Genomic DNA, 26,711 nt, shown 5'->3' on the forward strand with positions numbered 1-26,711 from the left:
ATACATGTTGCTGGAACCATACAGAGAGACTCAGGCATTATAGTCACAGGAGATCCCCTCAGATTCTAACCCTTAGACTTACAGACTTTGGTTTTATCCAGAGCTTTAATGAACTTTATAATCTGGTTGCAGCAGCTTAGAAATGGCAGATTAGAAGACCATGTGGGCTGCTTGAGGCTGTATAGAGAGATGATAGGTGGCAGCAAGGTAGGAGACAGAAGTATACAAAGCTGATTACATTTCCAAAATATTGCCATGAGAGGCCATTTAGTCAGTGACTAACAAATTCATGCACCTTATTTTCCCTGAAGTTATCCCTGTATTTTAATGTAGCAATAACATTAATAAAAATAAGCCAAAGTTCACAATTATATGGCTTTAATTTTTGCAAAGCACTTTATTCCCAAAAGCTTAGTAAAGTTGGTATTGTGAGTAGACAGAATTGGTCAGCAAATATTCTTACTATGTCCCAGTTCCTTTGCTAGGCTAATATAGATAAAAAGACAGAAAAGAAATAGTTCTTATCCTCCAAGAACATAAGGAAAAAACAAAGTACACGTAAGTATATACAATATATATATATACATATGTATATATGTATATATATACACACACACACATATATATAAAGGGTGATTTTAAGTGTGTGGCTAGAAGAGCATGAAGGACTATAAAGTGACCTTGGGCTGAGCTTTTAAGAAAGAATTGTAAAGGAAGAGCTGGGAAGAAGGAATATTAGAGGAATATGGGAATAGTCTATACCAGTGGTTCCCAAACTTTTTTGGCCGACCGCCCCCTTTCCAGAAAAAATATTACTTAGCCCCCTGGAAATTAATTAAAAAAATTTTAATAGCAATTAATAGGAAAGATAAATGCACCTGTGGCCATCACCACCCTCCTGGATCACTGCAGCACCCACCAGGGGGTGGTAGCATCCACTTTGGGAATCACTGGTCTATCTAAAGGTTTAGAGACAAGGGATAGAATGTTATGTGTGATGAACAGTAAGCACATTAGTTTCATTAGATTTTAAAGTATGGATCATAAGGAAGGGGGGAAGTAAAAAAAGCAATTATTAAGCACCTCTACTGTACCAGGCATTGTGCTAAGCATTAGAAAACATTATTTTATCTGATTTCCACAACAACTCTAAGTTAGTTGCTATTCTTATCTCCATTTTAAGGTTGAGGAAACTGAGGAAGGTAGAAGTTAAGTGACTTGTCCAGGGTCAAATAACTAATGTTTGTGGCTAGATTTGAATTCAAATTTTCCTGCCTATTGAATTAGAGCTTTATCTACAGCATCACCTTGCTAGGGATTAACATGTATTAGTCTGAAAAGATAGGCAAAATGAGGTTCTGATAGACTTTGAAAGTAGAGTGTTTTTTTTTCTTTTATAGGCAGTTGCAAGGAAGTGACATAGTTAGACTATGTTTTATAGTTATAGTTATGTGGAAGATGGTCTGGAGTTGGGAGAGACCGGAGACAAAGAAATTGATTAGGGAGTTACTAGTATAGGAGTCCCCTAGAATCTCAGATATTTGGTATCATTTATACCCTGGGGAATAGACTGCTTTGTGGTACTGCCATTGACGTAACCTGATTCCACAAACACGATTAGTGCTACTTTTAGTGCCCACTATACTCTTCCAGGCCCATCCTAAAATTATGAAAAGAGAATAAGCAATTTGGTAAAATAGGAACAAAAAATACTGAAGAGCATAACACCTTAAAAATAGCAAGGCTAAAAAGTAAAAGAGGAATGAAAATCCAGTGAAGGTATAAAGATGGGATTAACTCTACCCTGCCCATTTTTAGATTTAATCATCAGAAGTGTATACACCCCACTTACACTTGAGTGGGGGAGGTCTGTAACCTATGTGTGTGAAAATGGGTGATGAATCGGAATTGACTGACTGCCCCCTGGGCAGTCCTAAACAAAGCTTTAGCTGTAATTGGTACACATAAAATGGAAGGAAGGCACAGGAAGTGATGGAAGGAATGGTCTTTAGAAGTGGTCAGAACTTCCTGGGACTCTTTTTTTCACCTTGAACTGGACCCTGGAGGAGCTCTGGCTGAGGACCTTGGATTGCTTTCTATTTCTCCTTAGAATTACCATGTGGGCGAGTGAAAAAGACTAACTCCTTTCCCTGAATTTTCTGAAGGGACTAGCCGCAGTCTCCTGAGGCCCCTCTAGTTGAGGACTAAATTAGCCCTGCCTGGGTTGAGCCAGGGACCAGAGTGAAATACTTAGCTTATTAGGTTGGATATCTTGCTCTATCCTCTCTCTGATTTTCTTACTTTCACTCTCTCTCCTTTTGTAAATAAATTACCATAAAAATCATTTGGAATTGAGTAATCAATTCCTGGTTACCCTACTCTTAAATAATTTAATCCAACCTTTTATTTTACACCTTAAACATTTCTCCCCTTTACAAAGGGAAGAATTAAAAAAAAAAAGCAGAACTGGCCATATGGAAAAAAGGAATAGAAGCTTGCTGAAGAAAAGAATTTCTTAAAACTTAGAATTGAGCAAGTGCAAGCTAATGACTCCATGAGAAATCAAGAAACAATAAAACAAAATAAAAAGAATGAAAAAAAAAACAAGAGAAAATGTGAAATATCTAGTTGGAAAAACAACTGAACTGGAAAAAAGGACCTGGAGAGATAATTATGAATTATTATTAAGCCTAGAGATCTTTCAAGAAGTTATCAAGGGAAGCAACCCCAATATTCTAGAATCATAGGGAGAATAGAAATAAAAGAAATTCATTGATCATTTCCTGAAAGAGATCCCAAAATGAAAATTCCAGGGAATATTATAGTCAAATTTCAGAACTCTCAGATCAAGGAAAAAGTATTACAATCAATCAGAAAGGAATATTGTGGAGTCTCTTTCAGGATCATATAAGATACAGCAGCTTCCACATTAAAGGACTGGGGGGTTCAAATTTGTTATTCTGGAAGGCAAAGGAGCTAGAATTTCAACTAGGAATAAACCTAACCAGCAAAACTCAGTTTAATCCTTCAGGGGTTGAAATAGTGAACTTTCAAGCATTCCTGATGAAAAGAACAGAGCTGAATAGAAAATTTGACTTTCAAATACAAGACTTGAGAGAAGCATAAAAAAGTAAACAGGAAATATAAATCATAAGGGAATCAATATAGTTAAAATATTTACTTACTATATGGGAAGATGATACCTGTAATTCCTAAGGACTTTATTATTTATTAAGGTAGTTTGAAGGAGAATACATAGAGCATATAAGCATGAGGTGATTATGATAGGATGATTTAAAAAAAATTAAAAGAAGAGAAAGAGAGATAAACTGAGAGAAGGGGGAAGAAAGAGGAAGAATGGGGGAAATTATCTTATATAAAGGAGATATGAAAGGAAGAGCGTTTACAATGAAGGAGAAGATGAGGGAGATGGCAGTCAGTGCTTGAACCTTGCTCTCAGAATTGGCTCAAAGAAGGAATAATATAAAAACATAAAAATCTATTTTATCTTACAAGGAAGAGAAGGGTATAGGAGAATGGGAAGAAAGATAATAAATGGAAAATTAAGATCAGAAACAAAACAGTCTTTTGAGGAGGGACAGGATAAAAAGAAAGAAAGAGAGACAGAGAGCAGAGAGAGAGAGAGAGAGAGAGAGAGAGAGAGGGAGAGAGAGGCAGAGAGAGGTAGAGAGAGGATAAAATAGGATGGGGAAATATACGTTAATAATTATAATTGTGAATGTAAATGGGATGAACTCATCCATAAAATGGAAGCAGATAGCAGAATGGATTAAAAATCAGAATCCAACAATATGTTGTTTATGAGATACACAATTGAAACAGAGAGGGACATAGGACAAAAATAAGGGGCTGGAGCAGAATCTCTAGTCTGGTTTTCAACCTCTTAATTCTCCAATAATAGCTCTTTTAAAAGATATCAACAATCTATTGCCAAATCCAATGGACTTTTCTAGATCTTCATCCTTACCAGTTTCTCTGCAGCCTTTAATATTTCTATTTGATGCTTTTTTTTCTAGATTTTTTTTGTGGTGTTAATTTTTTTCTTTTCATTCTCATCTGTTCTATCTGACCACTCCTCATTTGCTTGATCTTTATTTAGGTCATGCTTGTCATGCCTGCTAACAGTGGATGTCTCATATGGCTCTCTCATCTCCTGCTATATATTTCACTTGGGAATCTCATCCACTACCATAGATTGAATTATCATCAATATGAAGAAAATTTTTATATCTGTTTGTATCCCCTAAATTCTCTCCTAACCTACACACTTACATCTTCAACTGCCTAATGGCAAACAAACTAGATATCCTATAGACATTCTGAACTCAACATATCCAAACCTGAATTTGATATCTTTCATCCCTATATTGCTTTTCTAAAATCCCTATTCCTATGGAAGATGCTAATATTTTCCCAATCATCCAGGCTTGCAACATTGGTATCATCCTTGACTCCATAATATCTTTCAATATATATGAGCTGTCACAAAGTCTTGTTAATTTACATTTATAAAATCTTTCATATATTCCCTATTCTTTCCTCTGAAACTGTTATCACTCTGGTGTTGTTAAAATGTTTACATTCTATATAGGAAGATGACAATTGTAATTTCTAAAACATCACATCTTGTGCCTGGATATTTGTTATTCCCCTGTTAGTTATTCCCCCTTGCTAGAAATTTTCTGCTAATTCAGTCCATTCTTCATTCAGCTGTAAAATTCAGCATCCTAAAGCATAGGTCTGATCATGTCCCTTTCTATGGAATAAACTCCAGCGATTCTTTATCACTTCTAGGATAAAATATAAAATCCAATGTCTGGTGTTCAAGCCCTTCATAAGATTAAGCCCTCCTAACTTTCCAGTCTTTTTAGATCTCACTCAGCCCATGTACCCTGTGATCTGGTGATACTAACTTTCTTGCTCTTCTTTGCACTAGATACATCATCTCCTGATTTTAGACATTTTCTTTGGAGGTCCCTCATTCCTGGAATGCTTTGTCTCCTAAAATCTACCTCTTGGCTCTCCTGGTTTCCTTCAAGTTCCAGCTAAAATCTCACTTTTAACAAGAAGTCTTTCTTGATCCCCCTTAATGCTAGTGCCTTCCCCCTGTAGGTAATCTCCAATATATCCTATATATTCCTTTTTGGATATAAATGTTTACATGTTACTTATCCAACTGGACTATGAGTCCCTTTAGAGCTTTTGCCTTTCTTTGTATCCCCTGATACATAGTAGGTGCATGATTAGTGTTTGTTGACCAACTCTTAATATTGGGAATATTTTTTATTACATAAACCCTAAATATACTTCTTTGTAACTTTTTGCTGCTAGTTCTGTCATCTGGAATGAATAGGACATCACAGTAATATTCTTTATAAATATACTTAAGCAGGCTATAAAACAAGGCCCTTTTCCCATGCTGATGCACTTGGATTTAATGTTCTCTGCTAGTGAATGATTTTCCACAAGGCTGACCCTGCATGAATAACCTAATAATTTTAAAGAGAAAGGAAAGGTTCTGTTGTCACTAACTTCAAGTCTAAACTGAAAATAAGTGAGAAATATCCATTCAGATCATTAGAAGCTGAAAACTATTTGAACCTGGCCTGACTATCTAAGGAAACCATCTGTTCAGAGGGAGACCAATTCCCCAGAATTAATTCTTAACAATGTAGATCTTTGGTTATATGACAAAAGAACAGACTGTCCCAACTAGAAGTTGTCTTCCTATGGAATTTTAGATGACTCAGCCTAGTAAAATGGAGAACATAAGGACAAGATGTGATCCAAATGTGAGAGAGATCTGAGGATATGCAGGGGAAGCAGAACTGGAGAAAGAAATATTTAATAGAGTGGAATATGGTGGCGAAGAGAAAGGAATCAGAATTTGAGGGGCAGAAGAAAGAAAGATAAGAGGAAAAATAATGGGATATAGGGAGAAATAATAGGAGCAAGGGGGAAAGAGGGGAGAAATAAAGTTAGGGACAAAAGAAATGAAGAAAGTGAGGGAAAGAGAAAGCAGAAAAGAAAGAGGAAGAAAAGGGAAGAGAAAGAGAAGATAGGAAGAAGGTAGTTGCAAGTTTCTTTTTGCAATACAAATGAAGAACTGAATTGTCATTTCATACAAATATATGAGGATTTCATAAATGTACCTGAAGGCTTGGCTGGGTCTTCTGCATATCTCCCCAGCTTAGAACCCAGACTTGATCATGTGACTTGTCATAGAGCAGCTTTGCTGGTACTGAATCCACACCTATGGCCTTGAAAAAATGAAGCAAGATTCTGGTCACTGTTGACTTAGAAATCAACTTTAGAAACTAGGTGAGGTCTTCCTAATGATAGGCATAATGATATGGGGAAGTGATGGTGAACCTTTTAGAGACCTTGGAGCCCGAGTGCCCAAACTGCAGCCCTCATGCTGCAATGACTCCTCCCCCTCAGCCTTACCTCAGAAAGGGAGGGAGGAAGCACTCCCATTGGGCTGCTGGGCAGAGGGATGGGTGATGTGAGAAATGTCCCCAGGTGAGTGTGGAGAGGAGGAAAGGAGCAGCCCCTCCAGCACGAGTGTCATAAGTTCACCAACACAGGTATAGGGGAAAAAAGCAGCTAATCAGGAGCCAGGAAGAAGATGTTCTGTTTTCACTTGTGTCACTTATTGGCTGTACAACTGTGAGGAAGTTACTTCCCCTCTCTGGGCCTTGTTTTTTTTATCTGTAAAATGGGGGCAATGATAGGATTGCATAGGATTGTTGCATGGGAAGCACTTATGGGCTCACTAGCTCCTTATTTGGGCATCAGAATATTCTTCAGAAATGAAAGATAATTTCTCATGGACTTCCCAGGTCTGATTTTTATTAACTTTGAGATTCTCTTCAATTGACCAAAGCTCATGAATATATGTCACATTTCCACTGGCTGGCTCAGTTTGTTTTAAATATTTTATTGAAAAGACTAGAACTGGCTTAAGCCTTTATGAGCAGGTCAGATTCCAGTACTCAGATAAAAGAGTGTGTGAGGGAACATAGTCTCCTAGATAGGTCCCTCTAACTCCAATCTTTCAGGTCAGATGTTTTTGAATGGCTGCTACCAAAGCTCTATTTGAAAGGGAATCATAGGACTTAAAGCTTAAGGGATCTTAGAAAATCCAACTCTCTCATTTTACAGATGAGGAGCATAGGGGCTATAGAAGTTGGTAGAATGACAGGACCATAAATTTAGAGATAGTAGGGACCAACTTCATTTTACAGATGAGGAAACTGAAACTCAGGGAACATGAATGACTTGCCTAAACTGACATATGTTGTAAGTAGCAGAGCTGGGTTGATGTGAAAGTCCAAGGTTAAGTACAGAACCCAAGTCCTGATGATTCCATGTCTATTTTTCATTATAGTATAGTGATGTGCTCATTATCACACAACTATCGAGGACTTCAGTCCAATCTGCCTCTTCATAAAGGAAGAATTTTGTCATCCTTTAGAAGTAGGTTATTCAGCCTCTGCCAAACTCTTCTACCAACAGAGAAATCGAACTTGTGCCATTACTGGGCAGCTCTAATTGTAAGGAAATCCTTGTGCTGACCCACAGTTGCTAAAGAGAGAATGAAGGATCTGAGAGGTACTTGAGCCCAAGGAATTTTGTTCTAATATTTGTCATTTCAGGATTTGATTCCTTCTACTCTATGTTATTGAATCTGGTGGGAGAATCTTCTCTTTAATCTCTGCCAGTGATAATCAGAGGATACAGGGTATAGGCGGTAAAGATTTCCCTCTTAGGGCATATCCTAAAAGGCAGAGCATCTTGATTCAAATTACGAATCAATAATTTCTGTTCAGTAAGCTGAGTGGAATAAGATCCTCAAGGGGCCATTCATCTTGGCTTGCCCAGTTATGATTCTCAAATCTAAATGTTGTACCATTCTCAGATTAGCCATTCTATCTGGCCTGATTTAGTGAGAGGAAAGGGAGGCTTTACTACTGCTAGCAACATCTGGATTTGGCCCAAGCTTGAAATTGCACAATTCTCCTCAATATAAGTCACTAGGAAACTTCAGAGGCCCCAGGCTCTGAACATAGTCAGAGCACAAAACATCCATCCTGAGTCCAAAGCTCAATTTATTAATCTGATGTGTATACAAACTGTGTATAGCTATCTATTTCAGAGAATTTCTGTTTGTAAAATTTATAAGCTCTAGATCAGATCAATCACTCTGGGCATCTACCAGAATATGGAAAGAGCTTGGCTAAGTATGTTAGAACACTGGACATATGATGTCTTACATCTAATACTATGTCCATATTGACAGGCTGGGATTGTTCAGCAAAAAATTATATTTCCAGGAATTATTATATGTGATTTTCTATAATTGTGACCTGAATGAGGCATTCTTATGGGATTTTTTTTAGATTGGCCTGATGACCATCAAACAAAACACTAGCTCTCTTTCCTCTGTGCTTCCCTCCTCTCACCACTTCCTGACACATGTCTTTGCCCCATAGGTCCACTTTTTGTCTTCTTGTGCAAAGGGGTCCTTGGAAGTGATGTCTCTCCCTTAAAGAGTTATGACTATGGAACAGAGAAGCTGCTAACTCTTAAATACTCAGAGCTTCACAGGAGATAGCCTTCACCTCCAGTCACTGCTATACATAATATATCTGTGTAGGCAAAGAAGTCCTATTGGATGGGGATCTCTCAGTATAGAGAGATATAATATAATATTATAAATATTAGTGAATAATATTTAGAGAAGCCTAGGGGAAGAGGGGTTAAAACAAACATTTATATCTGTACTAGGTTCTTTGTTGAACATTTTGAAAAGTATTCATGTGCTTGAAGGTTCTCAGGAACCTGTATGCGAAATTATACATACCTGCTGGACTTTCTGGGTTTGTACATCTATTATGAGAATTCTGCTCAGTACTGGCTGGGCCACATAGATGTATCGGTTCCTGACATTGACTGCAGATGCCCATTGGCAGGACTGAGTGGTTTCTCCTTCCATCTGAGGGCAGATTTCCTCCTGAAAATGAGGAAGGTACTCAGTTTCATTTAGCTAATGCCTTCTTAGGCCCATCATGTGCTGGCTTAGGAAAGTTGGTGGTAAAAATCATGTTCTAGTTTGGCAGAACTAATGGCTCACTTTTAACACAATGAATGTGGCAAACTATTTCAGTTTGGTGCGATATAGTCCTAGAAAGATGTCATTTATATTCTGATCTTCATGGTCTAACAGTTTCTCTGAGGCATAAATACTTTTAAAGCAAAGAAAATCCATTTACTTTTTTAAAAAAGGTGCCATTTTAATGCTTTAAATTTTGCATAAATGGCAACTTTGGGTGAATATTAGGGCAAAAAAACCCACCAAAACCCTGGACCTTGGAGTTGTCTGCTCTGTGGAAAGTCCTGCTGCAGGGGGATAGACCATATATCTTATCTTCAAGGGCATGGTATTGAGGTCTCACTGCCAAATTAAAAAAAAAAGTGATCCAGAAGGATCATATTGTGTGTTGGAGACTCATGGGAACTAATTTAATCGTTAGGTCACATATTTGGCTACTGACTTTAAAGCAAAGAGTGGTGACATATGGAGAATTAAGGACGCTTAAATTAGGTTTAAGATAAACCCTTCATAAATAGAATTTTCTCTATGATGTACAGTGGTGGAAAGTTTGTGGTGCATTTCCCATGAATTCATCTGTTTAATCCCACAAACATGAACTCCTCCTATGGGCTACACTAGGCACTAAGTGGATTGCAGAAATGAAACAGACACTGCTTCTGTCCCTTGAAAACCTATCAGGGGAAGTATACTCAAAACTGAAATACCAGACAGTCTAGTCTCATCATCATGTTGGCATTTTGTGCCATAAATGAAATAAGGAAGCTGAGACATTGGAAGTATGATGGAGACAAGCATATTAGTTTTGCATTCATGCAGAATATTCCTATTGTCCCAGTTTCCCTCCAGAAGTGGCTATGAGGAAGAAGAGAAATGGAATAGATGGGATCAATATGGCAGGCCTGTGGGAAGGCACATTTACTTAGATGTATGCCAGAACTTGTTTCTACCTTTTATAATATCTCTCCTATATTTCTTGTTCTCTCCACTTGAATAGTAACCATCATAGTTCATCACTGTAGTTCAGATTCTCATCACCTTTCATCTAGAATTTTGCAATAAGACATTTTATATGGTCTCTCTGCCTGAACTTTCTCCCTTCTCCAATCCATCATCTCCCTAGCTGTTGAAATGATATAGATCTGAGTATATCAACTCCAGTGCTCTTAAAGCAAAGCTACCAATTGTCCTCTATTACCTTGAACATCACATATGAAGTCCTCTGTATGGCATTTAAAATGTTCATTAGTTGGTCCCTTCCTGCCTTTCAAATCTTAAAAATTTACTCCCTTCCATTCACTCTAATCCGACGACACTGGCTTAATTTCAGTTCTTCTCAAGGGGATACTTCATTTTTTGGTCTCCTTGTTTTGTACTGGCTTTCTCTTAAGTCTGGAATGCTTTCCCTCCTAACCTCCATTGATCCTGTCTGTATTTCCCTTGGTTTCCTTCTAGGTTCATCATAAATCTCACTTATGGATTATGCCAGACTCTGTGTTTGAATTGTATGTAGGTCATCATCATTCATGACACAAAGAACTTGGGTGAGCACATCTCCATTTTATGTCTTAAGTGACATCAATAATCAGATTGTTAAACAAAGTTAACTCTGTCATTGCTTCTATTAAAGAATCTCATCTAACATTAATATCAATGAAACAAAACATTTGTTGAACAACTATTATGTGCCAGACACTAAGCTACATGCTGGGAGTGAGGGGAGGAGAGTTGTTATAAAAACAGCAACATAAAGCTCTTATGGGGCTTACAATCCATCAAAGGCTTTGGAGGAAGTCCTTTATTCTTTATTTGTTTTTACAAATAAAAATTCTTCTATTATAATCATCAAACAAAACTCAATGGGGTTCTTTGTTCTCTGGATCTTCCAGTTAATTATGAGACTTTAGTGACCTACTCTAAAGTATTATTTGTGAAGGCTTGACTGTTAACTTTCATATTTTCACCATCAATTTGTATATATATTATGTGCATAATGAGAAAGTGATAAGTAGAAATGAGAAAGTAGCTAAATGTGTTGGTAGTTATAGGCATCCTTTTTTTTGATTGTTTTACCAATTGTTCTTTATCTTTCCCTCATTCATATAGTTTGAGAATTGATGCTCCCAGAATTGTTTTGCTACCTGCATGGACTTCCCCTGTGTATTCCTGCTTTGGTCCGGTTTTACTTCATACCATTTTTTCCCTTTAGTGCAATATCAAGATTTTTTATGCAAAACACTGGTAACTCTGATGTTGGGGTCCAAATGTGGCAGCTCCACTCTCACTAAAAAAGAGCAGAAATTATTACAGCTATCTCAAGACATCATATCTTTTTTGGCTGTCTTCCTTCTAGTTTCATCTTCAATTGTTCTTCAGAGGGTCTAGTTGGTTGGTCCCATGCTAAACTCTGTAGGTATATTTTCCCCTCTATTGCTTCTCACCGTTTTATGAGACTAAACTGCTTATAATTCACAATCCTCCTTTGTATATTTTTATAAATCAGTTTATTCTAACCAGTCATGTTCTTGGCTGCAATATCTCTGTGCCTGGCAAGCAGTTTGGGAGTTTTCTGGCTGTTTGTTGGAGGGATTGATTTATTCAAGATAAGCTACTGTAGGAAATGGTTTTAGTGTCCATTGCTGCCTGTTTCCCATTTTTATCAATATTTAAATAGTTCATACTGCACCTTTCCTGATTGACCTCATGTCTCGTTTTTTATTCTTCTAATGAGGTACTGATTTTGATCTTTGTTCTAATAAATCAGAGGAGGGGGAAGGTCTGATTGATTTAGAAATGACTGCCATGTCATTAAGCAGACATTTTTGTCTGCAAATATATAACAAATTTAATTTTCTTAAGTTGTTATTTGATGGCCACATGGCCTAACAGATAGAGGGTAGGCCTTAAAGTCAGGAAAACCTAGCTTCAAATCTATCAAATGTAAGTTGTATGATCATAAACAAGTCAGTTAATCTCTCAGTGGTCCAGGCAAAACTCTAAAACCATAAGTTAGAAAGGAACTGCCAATCTCCATCACTGGAAGAGTATATTTTCTTTAGGAAATTATTTTTAAAAAAGCTAAAGACCTGGACAAAGGAAAAATATTATTTAGTAGTCTCCATATCTAATGCATCTAGCCTTTCTTTTTGAATGAAAATACTCATGATATATAAACAGGAGACTTGACCATCTATAAGTCTTTGACCTCTTTCATTTCTCAATCCTGAGATATTTTTCTTCCTTTTCCAAAAATTATCTTTATTTATTTTGTTAAATATTTCACAGTTGCATGTAAATTTTTTAAAACAATCATTATATTTTTTCGAGTTCCAAATTCTCTCCCTTCTTCCCCTCATTCTCTTTGAAAAAGCAAGCAATTTGATTTTATGTGCATTTTGATTTTCATGTGAGGTCATTCAAAATATTTCCTTATTAGCCACATTGTTAAGAAAACACAAACAAAGTAATTAAAGAAAAAACATGCTTCAATCTGCATTCAGAGTTCATCAGTTCTCTCTTTGGAGGTGGGGTAACATTTTTTACCAGGGGTTTCTTGGAATTATTTTTGATTACTGTCTTGATGAGAGTATCTAAATCTTTCACAATTGGTCAGTATTTTATTCTGCACACTTCGTCAATTATGTATTTCTAGTTTTTTTTTCTGAAAACACCTGATTCATTATTTCTTAAAGCACAATAGCATTCCATCTCAATCATATATCACTACATATGCATTCTCTCAATTTCCAATTCTTTGCCACCACAAAAATAGCTGATATAAATATTTTGTATACATTCATTTTTTAAAAACATTTTCTTTTATTTCTTTGGGATACAGACCTAGTACTGGTATTATTGAGTTAAAGGGTATGCACATTTTTATAGACCTTTGAGCATAATTCCAAATTGTTCTCCAAAACAATACCCGAAAAGAAACCATTCAGCCTTTTTTGGAAGACTTCCAGTGAGTAGAAACCCACTATTTCCCCAAGTGAGCCTATTCTATTTTGGGGTAGTTTGTTATTATTATTATCATATAATATTACTTTGACAGGAGATTCTTGTTATTACATGTATATTTATATGTACATAGACATATATATGTGTATAATGACTGTCATATTCCCCCAAGTCTTCTCCTTTCTAAGCTAAAAACCCAATAGTTCCTTCAACTAAGGTTTATATGGCAAGGTCTCAAAACTCTGCACATTATTAGATACTCTCCTTTAAATGTTCTCTTTAGCTTATAAAAGTCTTTCCAAAAACACTGTGCCAAGAACTAAACATAACACTTTAGAATAGTCAGAAGAAAGCAGAGTAGTGGGATCATCTAGAGCCTGTACTTCTCTTGCTGTAGTCTAGCTTCCTGTTGATTCATTGAATTTGCATTCCATTAAAAGCCTCAAAACTTTCTCAGAAAAACTGTTGTCTAGTGACATACACAGAGAAATGCCCACATCATCTTGTACTTGTAAAATTGATTTTTTAAATTCAAATGCATAAACTTTACACTTATTCCCATTCAACTTTATCTCATTAGATTTGTTCCAGTGCTCCAACCTGTATAGGTCATTTTGGATCCTGTCCTCCAGAATTGTGATTAGTCTTCTAGGAACATTATAAAATAACGCCTAGCTTTCTGTCATCTGTAGATTTGTAAATGTGATGGTACCTTTCTCCAAGTCACTAAAAAAAAAAAATTAAATAGCAACGGGGTCAAGCACAATGCTTCATGAGTCTTCTTGGAGTATAGCCATTCTAGCAGTTCTAGATTTTATACTCTTTCTTTGAGATTAACCCAAGAAACTTTGTCAATACCTAGCTAAAATGTAGATAAACTCTACAAGATTACTCTGATCCATTTTTTCCAGGAAACTTGTCAAGAAATGAGGTTTGGTTGACATCTTCTATTCCATGGGTCCATGCTGGCTCTTTCTAATCCTTATTTCCCTTTCTGGATATTCATTAGCTAAGTTCTAGAATTTCCTAAATATTAAATTCAGGCTTACTGGCTGATAGTTTCTATTATCTTTCCTTTTTTGAAAATCTTCTCTAATTTTATGGATCCCATCCTGTTCTCCATGATCTTTATTTACAATGAATTAATAATCATACCTGCCAGCTCTTTCAGTCTTTTTAAAGGAGTTATGGGTCTGTTTGCTAAGGGAAATTGTTTAATCCTGTACTACTATTATTACTACTACTACTGTCAAACATTTATATCACTGACTATGTGCCAGGTACTTTGCTAGATGCTTCATAAATATTATCTTGTTTTATTCTCACAAAAAGCTTGGGAGATAGGTTTACTATTACCATGCCCATTTTTTAGAAGAGGAAACTGAGGCAAATGGAAGTGATGTTTTGTCTAGGGTCACATAGTAAGAGTCTAGGCCAGAATTGAACTTAGCAGGTAGGTTTATTGTTATCATACCCATTTTTTAGAAGAGGAAACTGAGGCAAATAGAAGTTGTGTTTTGTCCAGGGTCACATAGTAAGAGACTAGGCCAGAATTGAATTCTGAACCTTCCTGATTACAGATCAAATACTATATCTACTGTATCTTTAGTTTTTTAAAAAATCTTTATATTACAAACAATCTCTGACTTTTCAATTGATCAAAAGATATATTTATTATATTTATATACTGAGGATGCAAATTACTGATATTATATTCAATGTATCAATGATCTAATAGATGTTAGTCCTTTTTCCCCTGGTACCAATTGGGTGGAACACATCCAAAATATCTCATGCTAATGCTTTATGTACTACCACAAATCCATAGAGAACTCAGCCACTACACTATTAGTCTTATTTGAAAACTTTCCACTACAGCATTCAAGCTGTCTATCTGTAATAACTCATTTGCCAGTCAACCTCCTTAACTGATTATAAATTTCCATTTAATGCCATTTTTTGCATGCAAGTCATGCTGTTGTCATGCTGCAGAGAATTTATACCTAATATTTTATCTTGCTATTATCCATCTATAATTTGGATTCTTTAGAGATTGTTTTGTGTGTGTGTACGTGTGTGTTCAACTTGGTATCACTGAAATCCATTATAACATCCCAAATGAAATATAGCTAACTTTTCCCTTCCTATTCAATTCTATCTGCATCTACTGCATCACAAACACACAAGAGTTTATGGGGGAGAAAGAGTCTAACTAGACTGCAACCCTCAACATGTAATCCCCCTCCCCCAACTTACCCCAGACAGGGGAGGGAGGAAGAGCTCCCATTGGGCAGAAGGGCAGGTCATGTGAGAAATGTCCTCAGGGACTGTGGAGAGGGGGAAGGGAGCAGCCCCCTCTGGCATGCTCCAGCACACGTGCCATAGGTTTGCCAACACCGACCTAGACCATGAAACACTGTTGGATAGACAGCCTATGGATTTGACTTTTATTGAACACATCTAATGTGAAAATCTAATCTGAAAACCCAAAAATTATACAATGCATTTTGTGGCAATCTAAATAATCACTGAGTGAAAGAAAAATGTTTGGTAATGCCAATTAGATTTTAAGAAGCCGATAACATAGAGACTGACATTTCCTTCATCCCTCAACTGGCTCAGTTTGTTCATCGGTGGCCCAGCAGAAAGATCCCTAGCATTAGGGTCAGATCTGGATGCAAATCAACATTCAGCACTTATCCAACATGCTTAATCTCCACAGGCATCATTTTCCTCGTCTGTAAAATGAGAAGTTGGAGTAGAAGGCCTCTCTGATCCCTTCTATGTTTAGATTGTATGAGTCTTGTCTTAATCATGAGTTTCCTAAAAAATAGATATAAGAAGCCGGCTCTCACATGCCTTTTGGACACTCATTTGTTCATACAGGTTGATTAGTCATATAAACCATACCTAGAGCTGCTGAGAATGCTGACTGCTAAAGGGAACTCATGACAAAAATACTCACTTGCACCCTGTTCTCTCTGAGACGGTCTTTGCTCCTGTGATTTGATACGGAAGATATAAAAGGGCTTTCTGGCTGGAAATTAAATAGAACAAACAGGGCCACCTCAGGGGATGGCAGGCCTTGACCTAGGACCCATTACAAGCAGTCATGACAGGCAAACAAATAGTAATGTTGTGGATTTCACGGTTTTGGCAGGGATTTAGTTATTTCGCCACGTTGGGTCAGAAAATAAGGATGAAGAAGTCAGGAAAGCATTTCATACCTACTTTAATATTTGGAGCTGTTTTATTCATGCTGGAGCATGATATAGTGTGCAAAGTGTGAACTAAAGGGAACTGATAAAAAGAAAAATCCTCATTGTTATGGGTGCAACCAGTTTCATTCACCTCCTGCCTCCTAACACCTTCAAGTCACACCATCTGTCTGTAACACATTTCCTGCTGAGTCTCCTGGATTAGCCACAGCTGATGTGATATACTTTACATTACTTTTTAGTTTCTCATTTGTTCTTTTGGAAAAAGAAGGCTGGCAGAGAAGGGGTTGATTAAGAGATGAGAGACACACACGAATGAATTTAGAACATGAATTTGGAAGGGTAGAGGCAGAAGATGGCCTCTGAGACTCCCTGGAAATTCTAAGATCCTAAGCATTTCCAAAGCCCCTACTGTGTGTCTGACACAGAATGCATGTTAAAGTGGTAACAGAGGCAGAATGGTGTAAGAGAAAGAGTAATAGACTTGGGATCAGGAAATCTGTGTTGGGTTTGGACTCTGCTACTTATTAGATGCCCATCTTTGTAACTTTAATCTGCATTATTAGCATTTTCCCCCTCACTTTTTTAAGTCTAAAAAAATAAGAAAATAAGTAATCAAGCCCTAATTTGAAGCACTTGCTGATTTTGAGGATGTATATCTGTACATGGAAAACAAATTAAAAAAACCTCTTACCTTCTATCTTAGAATTGATGTTAAGTATTAGTTCCTAGGCAGAAGAGTGGTAAGGGTTAGGTAGTTGGGATTAAGTGACTTGCCCAGGTTAAAACTGGTAAGAAGTGCCTGAGGACAGATTTGAACCAAGGACTTCCCATTTCTAGGTCTTTTTTTGAACATTGAAAATTTAATATTCGGCCCCTAAGCTGGCTTCAGCACATCACACAGATCAGAATATTTATACTATTTATCTCATAGGGGTATTTCTGAAGTTATCCCTTTGTAAACTTACTCTAAAAATGTGAACTGTTATCATTATTATCACTGCTGATGTAAGATACAGTCAATAAGAGTTTTTAAGCTTCCACTATGTGCCAGGCACTGAAGATACAAAGAAAGGGGAAAAAAACCAATTCCTGTCCTCAAAGAGCTCAAAGTTGAATGAAGCAGACAATATGAAACCGACTAGGACCAGCAAGCTCTTGAGGATAACCAGTCTCTGGGCTCAAAGTAGCTCCTACTCCCTGAGTATGTGCATGGGGACAGAACCTACAAGGCCTGCATGCTAGAAAAATCTTAAGAGCCCCAGGCTCATATTCCCAACTTCTCATTCATGTTTACACCAAGATGTTTTTCTAATATATTAAACTCATCATGTTGAAAGTAGAAATTATCACCTTCTTCCACAGACCTGCCTGACCTCTCAATTTTTCTGTTTGTGTTAATGGCACCACTCTTTTCCCAATGACTTAGACTCATAAACTTGGAATTATCTTTGGTGCTTCTATCTTTCATATTCCCTAAATCCAATCAAGCTATCAATTCTAACTTTACAACATGGCTTCCTTGGGCATCCTCCTTTCCAATATTTTTTTGTCCTTATATCTTCTCATTGAAGGTGCTGTAATGGTTTTAGATGATTTTCCTCCTTACTTTCCTAGAATTATAGAATCTCAGTGTTGGAAGAATCTTCGGATGCCAACTAGTACAGCCTATAGATCAGCAGGAGTTTTCCTTACAACATAATTAATTAGGGATCATTCAGTTTTTTAATGAAGACTTCAAGGGAAGAACTCACTTCCTTCCAAGATAGCCTTGTTTATTTTTGGATAATTCTAATTGTATGGAGTTTTTCTTTGTATAAAGTCTAGATTTACCTCTTTGCAATTTCCAACCTGTGATAGAACTAATATTTACCTGCTTTTTTCTTATGATATTCTTTCATCTCACTCACAACATGGAGTGTGCCAGGTCATACCCATTTCCATCCTTTGATAGGGGTTAGTTTCCCCTAAAAGTTGACAAAGATGTCCCCAGAATGTGGCTGGCCAAAATTTCCCTAATATAGCTTCTTGATCACCTAAAGTTGTAGGCTTAGGCCAGTCTGGGTCATTCAATATGGGTGGATTTCTGAAGACAATGCAAGTCACCATGTTCTTCACAACATCTTGGGCCTGATGCCCATATATACTTCATAGGGAAAGGAGGGACTGCATTAGGAGAAGCTAAGAGCCACTGTATTAGGGCAAAACAAAGCTCATTTTGTCAACTGTCTAGTGACTTGTGAATGTTTCATTTTGTCCCACATTGGAACGCGTACTAAGAGAACCACCTCAAACACATCCATTGTTCTTTGAGTAATATTTAGGGTAGCTAAATAGTACAGAGGATAGAGTCTAGATAAAGTCCAGAGTCCCTGAGTTCAAATCTGACCTGAGACACTCAGTAGCTATGCAACCCTGGGCAAGTCACTTAATGTGTTTATCTCAGTTTCCTCATCTGTAAAATGGGGATAGTAATAGTATCTATTTTCCATGGTTGTTGTAAGTATCAGAGATAATAACTATAAAAGGCACTATTGGGACATAGTAAATACTACATTTTAGTTAGCATTATGTTATCCCTATTCCACATTACACCCCTTTAAATATAACAGTGCAGTTATCATGTGTCCCCCAAATCTTTTCTCCTCCAGGCTAAAGGTATCATGATAATTTTATGACTAAAACTTAAGGCCCTTCACCATTCTGGTTACTTTCCTATGGATACTCCTGAGCTTACCAGAATCTTTCAATATGGTGTCCAGAATGAAACACAAGACTCTAAATGGGATCTGATGAGGGGAGAGTGGAAGAGTACCCATGGCCCTAATCCTGAACCCTCTGTTTCTCTTACTTCAGTCAATTAATATTCCATTAACTCATCTTTAGTTCTTTAAATCTCCCAAATCTTTTTGCAAATTGCTGTCTGGTCATACCTCCCTGGCCTTGTCTTTGTGATGTTAATTTTTGAAACGAAGTGTAGGATCTCACATTTACATTGCATCTTATTAGATGTGGCCCTACATTCTAGAAAAGATCTTTTTGAATCCTGAGGTTGCCATCCAGTGTGCTGTCTATGACTCCCAATCCATATTCCCTTCTCCACTTCTTATTCTATATGATGGGGTTAGCTAGGTAGCATAGTGACAGGTCTGGAGTCAGGAGGACTTGGGTTCAAATTTGGTCTCAGATATTTCTTAGCCCTGTGATCTTGGGCAGATCACTAAACCTAGTTTGCCTAGCCATTGTCCTTCTGTTTGAGTCATCTTCCTAATATTTTGCTCTAATTTTATACTCTACTCAAAGAAACTCCAGAGGCCCCATATTTTGTGTTGAATTGAGTATAAACTCCTGACTCTGGCATTCTAGACACTTCATGAACTGCCTCCAACTTCTTTTGTGTTGTTTTTCCCCCCTCATAATCCTCTTTATATATTTTACCATTTAGGTAGAACACATTTTCTCTTTAAAAAAAATTTTTTTTTTTAATGAACTCACTCTTTGTCTTAGAATCAGTACTGTGTTTTGGTTCCAAGGCAGAACAGTGGTGAGGGGATTAAGTGACTTGCTTGAGGTCTTAGAACTAGTAAACATCTGGGGGTAGATTTGAACCTAGGACCTCCTGTCTTGAGGCTTGGCTCTCAATCCAGTGAGCCATCTAGCTACCCTCAGACTATTTACTCTTTATGTCCCATTCTATTCTGACCCTCTTTTCTGTCTTTATATTGTGCATAGCAATCCCTTTTACTTAGAATGAATGCAGTCCCATTTCTTTTTTTTTGAAATCTTTCCTTCTAGATTCATTTCTTTCTGGATTCATCCTTCATAGTACCATTTACTTGAAGCTTTCTCAGCAGACATTCCTTTTATTGTTAACCCCACTGTCCCTTGTATCACAGTTATTTATGTATGTGTCTGTTAGATTATAAACTCTTTGTTAGCAGAATGTGGGTCATATCTATCTTTGTACCCTTCGGGCTGAACATAGGACTTAGTACAATTATTAGGGATTTAATAAATACTTATTGGATTGAATCAAATAAAAGTGAATCAAAATTGAAATCGAATCAAATCAAATTATTCAAGCTGGCAATAAAATTGGAATTTTTCTGAAGCAGACCCACCAGGGATAGTCAGACTGGGAGGTGGGATAAAAATCTCCCTTAATTATAACCACTTTACATATATACCAGTTATTTATGTTTTCTTAAGTCTTTTCACTGAGTCCCTTTTCATTCAATCCTCACAAGGTCCACTTGAATATATGAAATACAAGTATGAGGAACATAATATATTCGAGTTTGAAGAGCACTGGGTTGAAACATCACTCTAAAACTTAGCTGTGTGATTACAACTTTTTTTAACCTCAGTTTCTTGATTTATAAAATTGGGCTTCTAATATTTGGCTTATTGGATTAGAATGTTTTGTAAAACAGTAAGCACTCTAAAAATGTCAGCAGACAGGGAAGTTAAAACTGATTTAAAAATGCTTATGAAGAATCTCCCAAGTTCAAGGCCCTGTGCTAATAAAAATAAAATAATCCTTTTATAACAAGAAACTTATTAACCTCCTTGGGATCATAACTGTAATATGGGCACAGAAATTAACTACAAGATGTTGTAAGGAAAGAGAAACCATGACCAATGTGGGGAATTAAGGAAGGTTCTGTGGATGAGGTGGAATCTGGGCTGAGCCTTGAAGGAAAGTAAGGAGATCATGAAGTTGAGGACTTATAGTACTCTAGATAACCATGATGGTGGGATAAAGAATGTTTCTTGGGGAAACTCATCAAAGTTCCATGGCTTATCCAGATTCTGGTAAGCAATTACCCTCTACAAGTACAACTTGGCAACTTTTCTGCAACTTATAGTCATTAGTAAAATATAGTCCCTCAACTACAAGTCAGTTGACTTCTGTCAAGGCACAGATTTGATTTTTGTTAAAATACAGAATTAATACCAACAAAGGCTTTATATAATTATTTTAAACTAACTGATAAAAATTGACTAGAAACACTGATCTCTAAATGATCTTATAGTAGTTAAATAGAGGGAAAGTGTTAGTAGAATTTAGTGCATATTTTTTATGATTATTTCAAATTAAATAGACTGGAAAACTGCCTGATAACTGAATCTCGATTCACAGATAATAGAAGTGCAAAATGAGGGAGATAATAAGAATCTACTGTTAATAATGACACAATCCAATGAACTCACTTCACTGTGGAACTCCAAGCCCTTTTGCCAATTCATATCATTTTTCATACTGTCTTCATGACACAATAGTTGGATTTGTAATTCTCATTTTCTCCAAGGTAAAACTGAGTCACGGGAAAGAGAAAGACACTAGTCTTAGGAAAGCATAGAGCAGGAAACATAAATATGTGGTGTAATATAAAGATTATTGGTCTGAATTGGTTTTAGTTTCAGTTTCCTCATCTGTAAAATGTGGTAATGTCATCTGCCTCACAGGTTTGATATGAAGATCAAATGGGATAACATATGTAATGTGCTTTGCAAAGTTTAATATTCTATTTAAATGCTAGTTATTGTAATTATTACTTCTATACTTGGGTTCTAGTCCTATCTCTGTCTCTTAAATCTAGATTTGGCTTTGGAAGAGTCCCTATTTCTAGCACTTGGTTTGGGTGAAGTTGGACATATTTAATTTTTTAAAGTAACTACATTCCTGAAATTTGTCTATACATTAAAATGCTTGAAGTACATTTATTCTTTATGGGAACAACAGATGGGAATTCTTTTGTCATGGGGGTGATTATTTTTTCTTTCATTCTTTTCTCCCCTCCACTCCATGCCATTTTATCAATTTAATATAATAATTTTCACTTGTCTTTTATATCAGGTTTTCCTTAAGCAGGACCTAGTTGTAAGGAAAGGAAAAGGAAAGAGACTAAACAAAAACATCATAAACTATTACACTGGGGATATTAGGAAGCTTCTATATTAGGTAAGGAAAATACACCACTGAATAAGATTCTATCCAATTATAGTTTTCAAAGCCCTCCTTAATCTTCCCTCACTATAACCTGGCCTCCTTGCTCCTGGACATTCACTTTCTATTTTTGTCAAGTCAATCTCTTCTTTCCTTCAACACTGATCAACACAGGAGGCTCTTTCCCATATCTGCACTTCTTCAAACTCTTCTACTTTTTGGGAAGCTTGCCCCCTTTTCTCCACCTAAGAGTGACCTGTCTTCCTTTAAGACCCAGCTCATGTGTCACTTTTCCCAGAAGGTCTTCCTTGATTGATTATTCCAGTCCTCATTCATCTTCCTCTTAGTTCCCACAGCTTCCCCTTAAAGTTACATTCCATCTCCTTTTTTATTCATGTGATTATTCACATGTTGTCTTAAAAAACAAACAAACAAAAACAAACGAACCAAAACCCTTATCCTCCTAGAATCAGTACTGTGTATTGGTTCCAAGGCAGTAAGGGCTAGGCAATGGGGTTAAGTGACTTACCCAGGGGTCACCACACAGCTAGGAAGTGTCGGAGGTCAGATCTGAACCCAAGACTTCCCATCTCCAGGCCTGGTTCTCAATTTACTGAGCCACCAAGCTGCCTTCATATGTTGTCGATATATACTAAGTCCTTAATTAATGAATTTTGACTGGATGAACAATTCCTCTGATAACTGTTTATATATGATACTTATGTACTATCTTGAATCATTCTCTAATTATTTCATATTTTTTAGTTCTGTCTTTTCACCTGCCTTATAATATCTTTCAAGATAGGGAAGGATAATGTCTCCTGATTGCCTTCTGCATCCCCATCCTATCTATCATACTATTAGCACCCTTCAACGTGATTTAAAAAAAAAAAAATAAAGGTGGAATTGAATCAAAACCTAGTAAACTGGACCCAAACCTTTGTACAGAATTGCTGGTTGATTGATTTTGAGCTTTTCAATGGCCATAGTGTCCCATAGTTGTTGCCTCCGGAACAGAAACTTACATAGTTTGCATTAATCTTTTCACTGGGCTTGATGTGTCTCCTGATCTCACAGTCAGTTGGTTGAATGATCGTGATCCCATCATCCGAAAAGACGTAAAACACGTTTCCCACACTGAGACCTTTCAGAAAAACAGGACGAGAAAACCAGAACAATCATTATGTCCTTTCAGCCGGTTTCCCATGGACCATCAAAGATATTGCCTAACATAAAACTGGCTGTTTGATGTCGCTGGTGGAGTCACAAAATGAAACTTTGTGGCATGAGGAGGGGAGGAGAGGTAGAGAAGAAGATGCATTAGCTTGGTGGTGTGTATGGCAGGGAGTGATAAAGCACCTTGAAAGTCTCATGAATCAGTAACTTCAGAATCTGAGGCGTTCATATGATAAGAGGCTCCTTCCATCAAAAATTATTTCTCCCTCACTCCAGCATCGGTGGCTTCTCTTATTACTTTTCTAGTGAGAAATAGCCTTTATATACATTTAACCTTCCCTGATGTAGAAGGAAACAGTTCCTTTCACCAAAGATGGTTTCATTTTTTAGTAAATTTAATGTTTTGGGCTCAGTGGAAAGAGCCCTGGGCTTGGAATTATGAAGACTCTTCTTCCTAGGTTCAAACCTGACCTCAGATACTTACTAGTTGGGTGACCCTGGCCAAGTCACTTAATGTTATTTGCCTCAGTTTCCTCATCTGTAAAATGAACTGGAGAAGGAAATGGCAATCCATTCTAGCACTTTTGCCAAGAAAACCACACATGGGGTCACAAAGAGTTGGACATGACTGAAAAAACTTAATGTTTAAGTGCTGGAGAATGGAACCTCTTGGAAGAAAAGGGCTATTTCTTCCCCTACTCCTTTCCTTTCTAAATTTTTTGCCTTTGTATCACCAGTGCCTAGTATAGTGCCTCAAACATTCACAACGACTCTGCTTCTATCTCTGCAGAAAACTCCTAATATAAGAACAGCTTCCAACACAAAGATTGTATTCCTTTCTTTGATTTAGTTTTAAGGAGTTGTCTGAGGCACCAAGAGGTTAAGCTATTGGGTGAGGGTCATGCCACTAATAAATTTCAAGGGTAGGAATGAAATCCCAAACTTCCTGACTCTGGCCTTCCTAGCACTCCATCTCCTCCACCACAGCTGCTTGTTTGTACAGTAGAGGCTTAATCAAGTTTCAGTGAATTGAACTGAATCTCTATAATGTGGCTTCTTAGCACAGCAGTAACACAATGCTCTAGTTAAACTGGGGCATTCCAGAGTTTCAGAAAAGTCATATTAGAGGTGAATCTTCTATTAAGACAGACATTTTATTTTTCTGTGTGTTTCTTAGAGTTTGTGCCTTGAAAATTGACATCTAGCTTCACTAGTTCTTCCAAAGAACACATGCAAAAGCAATAAAGTTGTTTTTTCCATTACATTTAAGATCTTTTTTGCTGTAATTCAGTTAGAAATGTCACCTGATTGCCTTCTGTATCCCCACCCTGTCTATCATACTGCTAGCAACCTTCACCTTTTGTTTCAGTATTGTTCCCAATTCCAAAATTCTTGTCCTTATTTGCCAAATGTTCCAATCAAAGCAGGGAGAAACAGAATCACAGGGTGACAGAGCTAGAAGGATGATAAGTTTGTAGTTCTAGATCAGGAAGGGATCTTTGAGAGCATCAGATCCAACATCCCAATATACACCTGAGGAAATTAAGACCACATTTGTCTCATGGTCACACAGTCACTCCATCACGGTCTGAGAGCTAAAAACTAGAGGTTCTGACTTTGAATTCAATGTTCTCTCTTTTGGACCACACTACTTTAAAAAAGTCATTAGAATAGAGATTTAGAGCTAGAAAGGAGGTGAGAGTTTATGTAGTTCAATACTCTTATTTTACAGATGGAGAAACTAAGGCTTAGAGTGAAATCAACTTACCCAAGGTCACACAGATGGTAAATGGCAGAGTCAGGACTTCAGGTCAAGCAACTGACCACCAATTCCACTGTACTGTACTGATGTGCAATAATGTGGGTATCATGGAAGTATGGGTTTAAACCATATCAGATTATTCACTGCCTCAGGGAGTCATGAGTAGGAGAGGGAGAGAGGAAATCTGAATCTTAAAATGTCAAAAAACAATTGTCAAAAATTGTTTCTACATGTAACTGAAAAATAAAAATTTGGGAAAAATAATATTGGTATCTCTATAAAAACAAAACATTAAAAAACAAGCCTTCTGGGCTTTAAAGAAGTTTGGATAATTGTAGACAAATAAAAACTCTTCATCTGAGGCATTCTTAGAGCCATATTTGTCATCTACATTTTTAAAAAGTCTTACCTTCTGTCTTTGAATTAATATTACATATTGGTTCTATGGCAGAAAGAAGAGTGGTAAGGGCTGAACAACAAGGGGTAAGTGACTTGCCCAGGATCACACAACTAGAAAGTGCCTGGGACCTTATTTAAGCCAGGATCTCTCATCTCCAGGTCTCTTCTCTATCAAATGAGTTATCCAATTGCCCCTTTATATCTATTTTAAAAAACCCAGAACATTTCTATTCTTGTTACTGGGTAGTTATGCTAAGGATATGATACATAAATTATCTTTTACCTTTAATATGTAGACCTTTGTGCATTAAATTAAATAAAAACATTTATTAAGTGACTGCTATGGGCCAGATTAGGGGATTCCAGAGCTTTTAAAAATGAACAAGTTTCTGTCAGCAAGGAACTTACATTAAATTAGTGGGGAACTGTATGAATACAGATAACTAAGTTAAAAAAATATACAAAATACACATTGAAAATTCCTCACTACCTTTTATCATTCTCATAAGTAACACATTTTCCTTTTCTTTTATGCAAATTTCTTGAGAAAGTCATCTATATCCAATACTTCCACTTTTTCTACTCTTACTTTTTTCTAAACCCTCTTTAATCTAGCTTCTAATCTTATTACCTAACTGAAATTGCTCTTTCTCAAGTCACCAATAATCTTTTACTTTCAAAATTTGATAATCATTCCCAATCTTAAGCTATCACTTCTAGATCAAATATAAACTTGTCTGCCTTGCATTTAAAGCCCCTCCATAACTTAGTTCTATCCTATTTTTCCAGATTTATTATACATTATAATCTTACACAAACTCTACAATCTAGTCTTGCTGACCTTTTTGTTCCTCACATCTAATGCTCCATTTCCCAATTGAGCATTTGTGCTAACAATCCTCCATGAAGAGGTTGCTTTTCTTCTCTTACTTCCATCTTTAAGAATTCCTAGTTTCCTTCCAGATTTGGCTTAAGTACTACCTTCTGCATAAGACCTTTCTTGGTCCCCCAACTACCTGTTGCCTTCCTTTATAATGTTATTTTTTATCTGCTTAGTATGTATCTTGCACATTCTCTCTCTCTCTCTCTCTCTCTCTCTCTCTCTCTCTC

General features: G+C 36.8%; 1 protein-coding gene across 1 annotated transcript in view; it reads right to left on the reverse strand.

Moving 5' to 3' along the window:
- The window catches only part of FSTL4 (follistatin like 4), an 874,220-nt gene that overhangs the window by 11,911 nt on the left and 835,598 nt on the right, over nucleotides 1-26,711 (reverse strand). The window contains exons 11-13 of the mRNA XM_044661912.1: nucleotides 23,290-23,408; nucleotides 8,888-9,037; nucleotides 6,174-6,281 (exon numbers count right to left, since the gene is read on the reverse strand). Of these exons, the coding sequence (XP_044517847.1) occupies nucleotides 6,174-6,281; nucleotides 8,888-9,037; nucleotides 23,290-23,408 (377 nt within the window). The remainder of the gene's footprint in view (nucleotides 1-6,173; nucleotides 6,282-8,887; nucleotides 9,038-23,289; nucleotides 23,409-26,711) is intronic.

The sequence above is a fragment of the Gracilinanus agilis genome, chromosome 2 (assembly GCF_016433145.1).
Source record: "Gracilinanus agilis isolate LMUSP501 chromosome 2, AgileGrace, whole genome shotgun sequence".
In the NCBI taxonomy this organism is placed as follows: domain Eukaryota; kingdom Metazoa; phylum Chordata; class Mammalia; order Didelphimorphia; family Didelphidae; genus Gracilinanus; species Gracilinanus agilis.